Source organism: Musa acuminata, chromosome BXJ1-7, assembly GCF_036884655.1.
Source record: "Musa acuminata AAA Group cultivar baxijiao chromosome BXJ1-7, Cavendish_Baxijiao_AAA, whole genome shotgun sequence".
Classification (NCBI taxonomy): Eukaryota; Viridiplantae; Streptophyta; class Magnoliopsida; order Zingiberales; family Musaceae; genus Musa; species Musa acuminata.
The window spans coordinates 1416515-1429481 of record NC_088333.1 but is presented as its reverse complement, the minus strand read 5'-3'; the positions used below and the strand labels follow the sequence as shown (position 1 = coordinate 1429481).

The following is a 12967-nucleotide window of genomic DNA, read 5'->3' as shown; positions in this document are numbered from 1 at the left end:
TATTTCTTCCGGTATTGAAAAAAATAAAATTATATCATTTCTTTAATTTTATCCAATCGAAGATAAATTTACAAATAAAATATTATTATAGAGGTATTTAAATTTAAAAAATGGACACATAAGTTATAATATTTTTTTAGCAGATTACACCATCTTTGCTATTCCATTCAAAAATAGTATAACTCATAAATTTTTTTTAAAAAAAATATTCAAGAAACATTATAAATAACTTACAAAGGCCTAAATGGATCCTTTTTAGCCCTTAACAATGTAAAATTATGTTATTTTATCAAATTTACCCAATTCAAAGTGAATTTACCACATTGTGGGATAAAAATTACTTGAATATTATTATTATTATTATTATTATTATATATTTTTGAATGGAGCTACAATATGTTTGGATTCCTATTCAAAAAGAGTATAACTTATTCAAAAATAGTGTAACTCATATTTTACTTTAAAAAATAAATAAATTTCCAAGAAACCTTGCAAATAACTTACAAAGGTCTAAATGATCAATTTTTTTTTCTTCTATTCATAGATGGGATTTTATTAAATTTTGAGTACATAAAAATATTTGGACAGCTGAGTTACATGGTTTTTGAATGAGATTAATTGTTTTTGGATTATATTTAAAATAGTGTGGCTGCATTCATTTTTTTTAGATTTTTTAAAGACCTTTCAAATGACTTACTTACAAGGGTTTAAATAACCTTTTTTCTATTTCAAAAAAAATATATTTTTTATTTATTTCAGAAAAAAAAAAAGTAAAAATTTGGGGAAAAAAAATTAAAACAGGAATGCAATGTGGTAAAAAATAAAATTAAGGTTTTTTTTAAAGGAAATTTGCTAAAATGATCTTCAAAGAAATTTACAAATAAGATCCTATACAAATTAATATTCCATTCCCACTCCCAAAATGATATTTGAAACCCAAAATGATCTCCACTCCCAACACAATAAATAGCTCATCTCTGCACTGCATCCACTGACACACCCAAAAGAGGTGGAAAGGAGATGAGGAGATCAGCTTTGAGACAATTCTTGGATTGCATGGCATGCGATCCGCTGGTTCGGCGAGGTAACGCCGCCAGCGGCGGGGTCAACGACGGCGACGGTGACGTGCTGGAGCCGGAGAAGAAGGGACCTCAGGGATGGAAGTGCATGCCGTGCATCATAGGTATGTATGTGTGCACACACGCTCTTCCGTCGTCTCCTCGACTCAGGCTCGGCACCTTCTTCCCGTCCACAGGGAACGAGACGTTCGAGAAGGTGGCGTCGTTCGGTGTCTCGGCCAACTTCACGGTTTACTTGGTGAAGCGCTTCCACATGAAGCAGGTGGTGGCGGTCAACACGATCAACATCTTCATCGGCACCACCAACTTCTCGCCGCTGCTGGGCGCCTTCGTCTCCGACGCCTACTGCGGCCGCTTCCGCACCATCGCCTACGCCTCCGTCGTCTCCTTCCTGGTGCACCTTCTCTTTCTCTTTCTTCTTCTTCTTCTTCTTCTTCTTCCCACCCTTCAACACTTGTGATATCACGTACGATTATGACTGCCCGAAACCCCCTTCGATGTTCACCGAATCCCCTCTTCGATGTTTTAGGATTAACATCTTCTACATATTTTAGATGATATATGTATATATATATATATATATATATATATATATATATATATATATATATATATATATATATATATATATTGGATAGCCACACTTTATTACACAATGATTAAGAATTATTCTTTATTTTTTTTTAAAAAAAATTATAATTTAAAATCTTATATAATAAATGTGAGTAATAGTTATGCATATACATATGTCACATAACAAAATAAGAATTAATTAAAAATTATTATTGAAAAACCTATCAAATCAAAATAACAATATTTGGTTTGATACTTAAAATTGCTAAATCAAATATCACATTAGACTGCATTGTGGAGACAGCACTTGCATCACATTTATGAGAATGGGTCTCCACAACATAAATTAGATTTTGTCACATTCAGTAAGAGAGTTTGGGCCATATGTCCTGTCCATGGCCAGCAGTTTTATGAGTGTCACATGACCTTTCTCACTAAGTCTTCATGAATTTATGGAATGATAAGGTGGATTGAGTAACCCATCATCATAAACAACAACAGGTGATTCCAACTAGTGTTCCTTCTAAATAATTCATGCATCTATCTTGGAAGATTTGTTCCATAAAATACTTTGCCTGGTGAAGTAGGTCGATTCTATCTCTCTTGCCTTAGAGTTGGAAGAGCTATTGTTTGTATCTTCAGTAAGATGCAAACCAGCATGATTCACATGCCCATCATGTACTGCCTACTCATAGGTACTGTATCTTTCTTACTATAGTCTATGATATATATATACACTGTATCTTTATGACTAATCTCTCTAATATACACTGCCTGCTGCATGTTCTTTTATTCTGTAATTTTCTTAGGCAAATGCTCAAAATTTTTGATTAGGTTCGATGTAACATTCCGATTAGTCTCACCCTCCCAAGTAGATAAAACTAAGATTTACTTACGAAGGGGATCCGATGAATATATTATTATTAATTTTAATTTAATTATTTTGATCAATGATTTAAGTTAGACGAAATCGATAAGTCAATTAGTCTATTAAACTCGTACCACGGTATTTAAAATAAATTAATTAGATTTAAGTTTTAGTAATACACAAGTAGTCAGAGTTCATATTCAAATAGAATAATATTTAAGGGTACCTTATCATTATAATTCATGTTAAATGATATAGGGATTATTAATATTATTTTGGATAGTTGTATTTAAGATTTTGACATATTATTCTAAGATCAAATTTCGTCTTAATCATTTACTTTCTGTAAAAAAGAAAAAAAGAAATCTCGTTTCACATAGAAATAAGAAATCCATGAAACCAAACTATTTTCTTTTTTGAGAGCCATAAATTATAGGCGATATTATCTTAGATTGCATGCTGGAGTTCAATCCATGTCGAAAAAGATAGTGAAGTTGTTTCTGTGAGCATGTTCTCGAGTCATTCGGATCATCGATCGATCGAGCAATATATCGTAGTCGATTTTGTCTTTCGATTGCATGCTGGAATTCAATCCATGTCGAAGAAGATAGAGATGTAGTTGTTTCCGTGAGCATGTTCTCGGGTCGTTTGGATCACCGATCGAGTAATGCCTGTGATGGTGGTTGGTTCAGGGCATGCTGCTCCTCACCCTCACCGCAGCAGTTCCCCAGCTCCGGCCGCCCAGCTGCAGCATGGCCGAACAGCAAGCAGGGCAATGCACGGGCCCGTCCGGACTCCAACTGGCCGTCCTCTGGCTCTCCCTCGTCCTCCTCGTCATCGGCTCCGGCGGCATCCGCCCCTGCAACCTCCCTTTCGGCGTCGACCAGTTCGACCCCACCACCGAGCGCGGGCGGCGCGGCCTGAACAGCTTCTTCAACTGGTACTACGCCACCTCCACTGCAGCCGTTGTGCTGGCGTTGACGGCGGTGGTCTACGTGCAAGACAGCATCAGCTGGCCCATTGGGTTCGGCATCCCCACCGCGCTGATGCTCCTCTCGATCGTCGTCTTCTTCGCGGGAGTCAGGCTCTACGTGTTCGTGCCGCCGGAAGGCAGCGTCTTCTCAGGCATCGTGCAGGTCTTCGTGGCGGCGTTCAGGAAGCGGAGGCTCCGGCTGCCGGCGCCAGACGATGCGGTGGAGCAGGAATCGTCTTTGTACAACACTCTAGCTAGGGAGACCGAGCGGATCACGAAGCTTCCTCTCACACTTCAGTTCAGGTAAAAGAAACCTCAGCTACATGTCACTCGCAATGCATCGCGTAATACTCCGATCAGCTCAGATGGAAGGATTGGATTCCTCAGATAGATAAGAGTTGAGCACTGGATTTGCATCTGGTTACAGGTTCCTGAACAAAGCTGCTATCATATGCGAGGGAGAAACGAAGGAAGACGGGTTCCCCGTGAATCCCTGGAGACTCTGCAGCGTGCAGCAGATCGAGGAGGTGAAGTGCCTGATACGGATCGTGCCCATTTGGGCGTCCGGCATCATCTGCTTCGTCGCACTAATCCAGCAGTGGAGCTTAACGGTGCTCCAGGCCTTGAAGATGGACCGCCACCTCGGCCGCAGCTTCCAGATCCCCCCCGGTTCCCTGGCCACCATCGCCATGGTGGCCCTCACCTTGTTCATCCCCGTCTACGACCGCGTGCTCGTCCCCGTGGCCCGAAGGATCACCGGCAACGAGAGCGGCATCACCATCCTCCAACGTCAAGGCGCGGGGATGGTCATCGCCGTCGCGTCCATGGTGGTGGCCGGGCTGGTGGAACATAAGCGGAGGAACTCAGCCCTGGCCCACGGCGGCGCCAACGGGACCTCGCCCCTCTCCGTGCTGTGGCTCGCGCCGCAGCTCTGCCTGGTGGGCGTCGCCGAGGCCTTCAACGCGGTGGGGCAGATCGAGTTCTACAACCGGCAGTTCCCGGAGCACATGCAGACGTTGGCCGGCTCGCTGTTCTACTGCTCCATCTCCGGCGCGAGCTACCTGAGCGCGCTGCTCGTCGCCCTAGTCCGGAGGAGAACCGGCGGCGAAGGTCGAACGGGTTGGCTGGACGACAACATCAACGTCGGCAGGGTGGACTACTTCTACTACATGGTAGCCTTGTTGGGCGTCGCCAACCTGCTCTATTTCCTGGTCTGTGCTCATTTCTACAGATACAAGGGAACTCCAGAGACGGAAGGAAGAAGAAGCAAAGATGTGGGAGGCACGGAGAAGCTTGAAAATTGAGACCTAATCTAAATTATGCAGTGCCAAACAAGGATTTGATGCTGTAAAGATCCGTGCATCGCCAAGGAGTTGTAATCTAATGCCTTATGGTAGGTAGCCTACAACAACAGTTTGATGTCTGAACCAGCAGTAAAACTTATATGCTTTGTACCAAACCAGTTAAATTGGTGGTGTGTGTCCCAATCACTCTCACATAGTTTGATTCGTCCAAGTGACACATCCAAAAACAATGGTACAATCTTTTTTTTATCATGTACAAGGTTTAGACAATATAATCTTACAACTCATTGACATGAATGTATCATCTCAAGAAAACATCAATGCCTGCTTTACAAGTAACCATGATTTCTGCCACTATAGCAAGTGATCTATGTGAGTGCTATGCACCACTAAGCACACCCCAAATCGATGCAGATTGAAGTAATTGGCTCAACTATATAAGCATGAAAACTAATTTAATAGTTGATTATCCCCATTTTCTTCTTCTTCATCATCTTGGTTGTTTCCTCCTTCCATACTCCTAATGCAGTGTGTGTGGTATCTACCAGCAGCATCCAAGGTAAGTCCAACTCGTAACAACCAGTGAAGTAGACAAAGGAATCTTCAGTGGAAGCAGAGAAGTTCTTGTTTTTTTGACTGCAGCCAAACAAATGTACTTAATTGGAAATTGAATCCAAAAGTAGAAAACCTTCAGAAGCACATAACATGGTTCACCACAACCGGGTCATATTATTATGCACACACATCTGTCATCGTAGACCAAGCAAGTAGTTCAAGCTTTCCCCAATTTGAGTGAACCTTCTTATCGGCTTCTACCCAACAATTGTCACCGAGGGTAAGAAAAGACCTGATCAGCTATCGGAACAAAGAAGTACATGACAAAGTTGAACTAAATAAACATAATTAGCTTTACCCGTTAACCAAAGTAGGTTACGCTATTTGACTCATCAATCATAGAATTCAGTTGGACAGAGCAAATACGAAATGCATGACGAGGAAACTTTCCAATTATTCAAGTTCCAGCGATAATAATAACAATATATCTTTCAGCAATTATAACATTGACTATAGGTTGCACAAATCTAACACAATCATTGAACCAACAGGTACCCTTCGAGCTGTACCTAAGTGATGGTTGGATCGAGTTTGATCAAAGAAGAAATATTATCTGCCACGAGTGAAATCAAAGTGATCCATAAATGAACTAGAAGATCTTTTCACTTCTGCAGATCTGACCTAGACATTTTCCTTCTTTTCTCCTAATTCCTAAATTTGACATTTGATTTACTAGTTTGCTGACGGTTGAACAAAGGCCCATATGAAAAGGGATACAACTCATGGGTCTACCTACTGCCAAAAATGCTCCCGTAATTAATTAGTGACATTCAAGCCACATGAACTAGAGGCAGAAAAATGAAAGAATTACTGAAACAAAAGGCATCTTATAGCTTTCCATCTTTCAAACTTCAACTACAGCTGTTCATATGATTTGGGGTAGCTTCTACTATCTAGTGTTCATGATGTCTCATATTCCCAATTTAGGCTTCTCAACAATTTCTTCCCAGATCCATTTTGCCTTCCGGGAAGTGGAACCATCAACATATCTTATGTCACTTCAATGGCCCTCATTTCCAAAAGAGAATTTAATCTAGCAATTTGTGAACACTTCAAGTCATTATGAGACCATTTTGAACACAAACCTGGTTTGAAATGCAGATATTACAGAACTAACAATTTCTTCTCCTGATCAGAGGGGAAAACACAAATTTAAATTACCCATATTCCATATACAGGGAATGGTGACAGAGAAAAAAAGTAGGGGGTCAACGAAATTAAACAAAGCTAGAAGTAGCTTGTGAATCATAAAACAAATTCTACTGAATAATGAAGACTCTGTAGCTAGAAAAAAGGAACTACATTGTGAAATAAGGTTGAAACTTAATCTATGGAACGAATATGACAAAAAAGTGGATTTGCCATCTGCTACAAGTCAAATTAAAAAAAATGACAGTATCTCATCTTGTAACTTCAGATTCGCATTGCTTATAGAAGAACAATATGAACGAAAAACAAAACAAAATTTCAACAAGAGATATCATGCAATTCTATCTTTCTTTCTTTCCATAAAGCACTTCAAAGATGCTTGAGGTTACCAAAATTTAATAATCTAACAGGTTTGAGAAAAAAAGCAATCCATTGAGTGTTAAAGGCACCATAATTTCAGTGTCCAGGAAAATCAAGAAAAGATACTACAGATGATTGTTTAAGAATAGAGGAGAAAAGGAAACAAAACGATGATATTTTACCTTGTTTAAAAGATATCCAGAAGGAAGACTAAGAAAATGCAGTCATGGAAACTCATATCAACTCAACATAGAGCAGTGGGATGAATGAATGTAAGTGACAATGTGAGGGACCTAACAACACAGAGCCAGAAGATGGTGGAGAAAACCTACTTAAACTCCACAGCTACTCCTCTAGAACACATTAGAAGCGCCTCTCCCTTACAACTTTCTATCAAGATTTCAATCAACTTCAAGTTTTTATTTTGCACTTTTTCCTGAAAATCTAAAGGTATTTGTACCCTTATCCATCTTCCACCATTGATGTCCAACACATAGTTTGCTATGTCAGTCAATCCCAGTAAAAGACTATTTATACATCTATAAGTTTGACAAAAATAATGAGAACTAAATTGCAAGGTGAATTTGGCAGTCAATACCTCAAATATCATAACCGGTTCCAATAGTAGACACACTCAGAAGAGTTCTAGGTTACGCAATTACATTAATATCGTCAAGAACAATAGATCAGATTCTGATGAAAAAGAATACAATATCTCTTGATTCTCTTCACAAGAAGATAGTTGGAAGACAGATCTCAATGTGGATTTATCTCTCCGATTGGATTTAGAGATAAATGCATTCCCTTCCATATGGATCACAGTCTGCAGGCGGATAACTCTTTAAACCTAAAGATTCAAGTTTCAAGCTACCCAGAGGAACCCAAAATTGGAATCTTGTAACTAGGAACAGTCAAAAGCTTTCTATTCTAGGTTACCACACAACAACGTTAAGGTGACAAAGATCGATATCACGCTGGGATGTTATTCAGTAAAAATTAAAATAAGAGACCACAATCCACTGTCACCTAAGACAAAAATTAAGATCTTCGATTGAACTTGGTGCTTACCACCTAAAGCGTTTCCTTCCACACACATCACGATCCACAAGTAAAAAAACACTTTTAGACTAAAGATTCAAGTTACAGACAAATCAGAGGAACCTAAACTTGGGATCTCGGTCAGATGGGCAACTAAACACACGCCGCAAGGGGTTGAAAAAGGCTAATCGACGTACCTAAAAGACTCTCCTTTCTGCTCTCATTACATAGATAAACAAAGAAAACCATCACATAGCCAAACATTTCGAGCCGCAAATTGGAGCGCAAGCAGTCGAATTTACCGTCGATAGAATAAAGAAGAAAAGGAGGAAGAGATTTAAGAGAAGTCAGAGCGTACCGGGGATTGAACAGATGGATGGATGGGATCGGATCATTTGGGGGGAGAGGAAGACGGAGGGAAGTCTGAGGGCTGGTCGAGGAGGAGGTCGTCGTAGGGATCGCGGCAACCGGGGACCTGGCTGATCTGGGAGTTGACGCGGTCTAAGGTCCAGAAGCCGTAGGGCGGACGGGGAGGCTTCAGTTGGCCTTGGCCTTCCCGCACCGCTTCCGCATCGCGTAGATATGCTCCCACTGCGCCTCGTCCCTCCTTCTCGGTTCCTCCATCATCCGCAGGATCAGGTTCTCTGCGAACTCCATCACGGACCTCATCCTCTTCCTTCTTCTCTTCCTTATTTCTTCTCCGTCTCTTCTCTCGCCGATGAATGCAGACGGAACCCTTCCTCTTCTTCTTCAATCAAAGCAACGTGCCGAGCACGTGACATCACAACTCCAACAAATATATGCGAAGGATATTAATATTTGAAATTATATATAATATTAATATTAATATTTTATAAGAATAAAAATGTGAACGTGTAAATGTTATGACCATTCCCGCGACTAAGAGACGGGGCAAAGAGCCCGTCCTTCCTTCACTGTCCGTTCGATCAAAATCGGACGGCTCTTTTTGTTTTCATCACGTCTTAAAATCCGCCCATTTCTCGTAATAGAGCCACATATGTATGGGCAAAGTTGGCAACATACACGTCCATCATCACGCGCCACCTATATATAGCCCCGACGTCTGCCGGACGCCAATATCTAGGGTTTAGTCGTCTCCGGCTCTTCGGCTGCCGTCTCGAATCGTCACCATGCCTCGCCGAAGCTCCGGTGTTATGTCTTCGATCTCCAATGGCTTCCTTCTTCCCCCTTCCATTGTAGATGCCTCGGATGATCTAATATATCTGGACGTCGATCTGTTCTCTGTAGCTTTCGGGATTGTTGTGCGTGTTTAGAACCACTTCGTTACAGTCCAATAACATTGTTATTTGCCAAAGGAATAGATGAAATTTAGATGAGAATTATGTAGTGATGGATGCATTGCCTTCTACCCAAATATTTGTATTTCTTCGAATGCTGATATTGGTTTGATCTGATTGTTGTTATTTGTTTGTTGAACTGGATAAGTGAGTTAAATGGGATGGGACTAATCTTGGTTTTACGGGGTGGGCATAAAAGAAGGTTTTGCCGTTACTTGTAGCAAATACAGGATAGCTTGGATGCGCCAATTTGTTTAGATTGCAACTATGATTGGTCTTATCGGATTTTCATGGGTCCATAAGATACTTTTCTGAGCATATGATTGTACCATGACTAATCTTGGTACCATGTATTAGAAGTCTATGGAACCATGCATTAGAAGTCCTGGGCAATTGGGTTCTTTGAGGAATGAAACTGACTGTATGTTTTATTTTCTGGTGAGGTAAGAATTTTAAGGTTTTATTTTCTTTCTTGAAGGAATTTAGGGAGCCCATGTTTGATAAATAAAAGGTACTATTCCCTAATCTTATTAAAGAAGCCTAAAGAAAGTGTATTATATAATTGTGTGAACTTGGATGTAATTCAGAAAAGCATCTTCTTCTTACTCTTTGTACTATGCAAATCCCTTTCTTTCATTATCCTCTTATTCTTTGCCGGGATCGATGCAAATGCTGCCTCATTCACTTTCTTCAATGAAACAGCATTGATGGCCTATTTTTATTATAGAACATTGCAGGAAAAAAAAACTCTTCATATTCGATTCACAGATAAATTATAGTGGAGTTGAATTGTGGCAATCTTTGAATTGGTATGGATACATTTTCATCCAGCCATCATTCTCTGCTTTGTCTGCTGAGCAGAAGAAAGTGAAGTATGAGGAGTAATTCCTCCAATAAAGTCTGGACACCCTTGAATTTGCAGCCACTATTGAAAATAGATTTAGTTAATGGGATGAGAAGCTAGCAGACAATATGCTACTCAGGATAAAACACTGAAAAGTTGACTTAACAGGTTGGTTGAAAGTTTGGCTTATGTGATGAAAAATTCTATTAATTTTATGGAATGATTTCTTATCTTTTTAACTTGATTACGAAATAACACTGAAAATAAAAAATTGTAATGATTTGGTTGAAGCATCTAACAGCCAAAAAATGCATCAATCATGTGAATCAATAACTTGTTAAACTCCACATCGGGATGCAGCATGCATGAAAACAATCAAATGTTCTCCAGGTGCTTGTACCACAGAATGCTATTCTTTTTTTGGCAAATGGTTAACAATGATTATAGTGAGGTTGGTGATTGTGTACAGCCGACACAATCCTCTAATATTGTTAGCTGAATTGGTTAGCATTTTAAGTTTGTGGCTTGAATGGGTTTCATTTGGTGACATGTTAACTATGGTGCTCCTTTAATGCCAGAAGGCTCGGAACAGGGGGGGTTTATATTGGAAGTGCTATGGAAGGCATGAACTTGTTTTTTGTCACAAGTTTCTTGAACATTTGCTTGTTGATTCATAAATTTGGGGCCATACTTAGGATTAAGGTTTAAAATCCCAGTTTGATTCCAGTTTCAATGCCTAGTATAACTGGTACATTACCAGGATACTCAGATGATAAACTGACCTGTTATCACCCAGTATATTGAAAAAAAGAAAGAACGATTTCCTCCAACTACATTTTACTGGTGTTTGAAACCTTGCTAAGGGTACTCTATATTGGTTGTGCATAATGTTAAATTATAAGATTTCAATTATTATGCTACTTAATTATCAATGAGCTAATTCTCAGATAAACTCTGTAGGTCGTCCTGCTCGTCGTGCTGCTCCAGTGAGGAATCCTCCTCAGCCTGGTAATACTTGGCTCCTTTTTTTCATATGTTTTGAATAGATAATCATCTGATACATTCTGCATTTTTTAATATGTTTGGTATTATCCATGTTTGATCTTATGGTTCAATCTTTCCTCATCAAATTTTATATATCTGAATTAACTCTGTTGTCATTTAGTAGTTATTTGTTTTCATGCAGTTTAATTGCTCAATATCTTATTTTGGGATAAGTTATTGCCTTAACACTATCTTGATGTTGTTGGACTTGCAAGAATTCTCTTTCTTGTCTATTGAGGCTATGTTTTCTCATGGTATTAAAATGAAAGCTTTTCACATAAACCTTCTTATATATTTGTTTGTAGGTCCTTTGAAGTATTTTACTCTATCTAGCCATTGTGTTGTTTTTCCATATTACTTTCTTCTTTTATTATCAATTTAAAATTGCCCATTGATGGTGACAAGAGTCTCTACGCACACAGGTTTCTCAAAATCATTCAGTCCATCCCTTGTAGTGTATAACCAGTTAGAAGACTGGCAAAGAGTTCTTGAAATGATCAATAGCTCATTAGTAATGTAAGTTGAATGGCATACGAAAGACAAGTTTATTTCTATCAACCAGTTCAACCTTTATTTCCTTCTTGATATTTGCAAAAAGTAGGTTGTCAAGATGAATAAATATCTTGTCATTCGTGAACTGTGAAATGAACAATAGTCTAGTGATTGCGATCTATTTACTTATTTGTGCAGATTAGATCATATTGTTATTGGTCCATCATGGTGTATATTTTTTCTCTTTATGATCCATAATACTCAAGGAAACTCATATTTTCAAATGGGATTGTCGATACAGCACATCGGGCTCCACCTCCAGCTCCTGTTCAGGGTGGTGGCTCCATCCTCGGAGGAATTGGATCCACTATCGCACAAGGTTATTTATCATCTCCATGCTTGTCCATTTCAATGTATTTTTAATATATGCATCAACTTTTCAGTTTCAACATCTAGCAAATATGTAATGTGCTTACCCAGGCATGGCGTTTGGCACGGGGAGTGCTATTGCTCACAGGGCAGTTGATGCTGTTCTGGGACCTCGCACCATCCAGCATGAGACCGTTGCATCTCAAGCTCCTGCTGCTGCCACCACCCCAATGAGTAATGGTAGCACAGATGCATGCAGCATCCACTCGAAGGCTTTCCAGGATGTATGTGATCTGATCTCCTTTTCTTTTGTCCTTATCTCTTCTGGTTCTTTGTGTTGAGTTATAATTTCATCATACATGGAGAAACTTGGTAGAGGAAAACTAAAACTAATTTTTCTTATCCTTTCTGATTTGTTGTGGTTGCAGTGCCTCAACAATTATGGTAGTGACATCAGCAAGTGCCAGTTCTATTTGGACATGCTGAATGAGTGCCGCCAAGGATCTGGTGCTCGCTTGGGTGCCTGACTTATTATGATCATGGCCAAGTTGATCAGCATCCTTGTTTCTGGGTTCGAGCAATACATCACCTATCCAGGTTCAACTTTTATCTGCTTGATGTATTCATTCACCTAGACCCCAGAATGTGAACTAGAAACGATCTTGGCTTGCTATAATTTTGGTCTGTAAGAACAGCTTTTTACTTCCAACTTATTATTATGTGTTGATGATGTTTAAATCGGTTTTAGGGGCAGAATAACTACCTGCAAATTTATTATTTTGGTTAAATGGAGCTCACTTTTCCTGGAATGTGTTATATGAGATTAGTTGAGGAGTTGTGTTCATAAAACAACCACGGAAGCATAGTCTCTAGTTTTTCCAAAGAGTATCTTTTGTTGGGCTACTTACGTATTACCCTTGGTAATTAGATCCTTTTAGTA

At 39.5% G+C, this 12967-nt stretch overlaps 3 protein-coding genes across 3 annotated transcripts; 2 read left to right on the top strand and 1 right to left on the bottom strand.

The window, feature by feature from the left end:
* The first annotated feature begins 977 nt into the window (after positions 1-977).
* Positions 978-5049, top strand: LOC103990903 (protein NRT1/ PTR FAMILY 2.13-like). The gene is made up of 4 exons (XM_009410195.3): positions 978-1183; positions 1256-1473; positions 3213-3796; positions 3921-5049. Exons 1-4 carry the CDS (start codon positions 1021-1023, stop codon positions 4795-4797), a joined length of 1842 nt encoding a protein of 613 aa, XP_009408470.2. The 5' UTR covers positions 978-1020; the 3' UTR covers positions 4798-5049.
* Positions 5010-8741, bottom strand: LOC135678125 (uncharacterized). The gene is given in 3 exon segments (XM_065190542.1): positions 5010-5433; positions 8318-8484; positions 8487-8741. Coding segments are annotated over 2 exon segments (276 nt in total). The 5' UTR covers positions 8629-8741; the 3' UTR covers positions 5010-5433; positions 8318-8350.
* Positions 8742-9058: 317 nt separating this feature from the next.
* Positions 9059-12836, top strand: LOC135678124 (uncharacterized). The gene is made up of 5 exons (XM_065190540.1): positions 9059-9129; positions 11083-11130; positions 11960-12037; positions 12139-12311; positions 12456-12836. The coding sequence occupies exons 1-5, from the start codon at positions 9111-9113 to the stop codon at positions 12552-12554; spliced, it is 417 nt and encodes a 138-aa protein (XP_065046612.1). The 5' UTR covers positions 9059-9110; the 3' UTR covers positions 12555-12836.
* Positions 12837-12967: the final 131 nt, after the last annotated feature.

Coding starts and splice junctions, on each gene's coding strand:
- LOC103990903 (XM_009410195.3), top strand. CDS start 1,021: ATGAGGAGATCAGCTTTGAGACAATTCTTGGATTGCATGGCATGCGAT. Junction 1,184..1,255: donor GTGCATGCCGTGCATCATAG/GTATGTATGTGT, acceptor TCCCGTCCACAG/GGAACGAGACGTTCGAGAAG. Junction 3,797..3,920: donor CCTCTCACACTTCAGTTCAG/GTAAAAGAAACC, acceptor ATCTGGTTACAG/GTTCCTGAACAAAGCTGCTA.
- LOC135678124 (XM_065190540.1), top strand. Junction 12,038..12,138: donor TGGATCCACTATCGCACAAG/GTTATTTATCAT, acceptor GTGCTTACCCAG/GCATGGCGTTTGGCACGGGG. Junction 12,312..12,455: donor ACTCGAAGGCTTTCCAGGAT/GTATGTGATCTG, acceptor TTGTGGTTGCAG/TGCCTCAACAATTATGGTAG.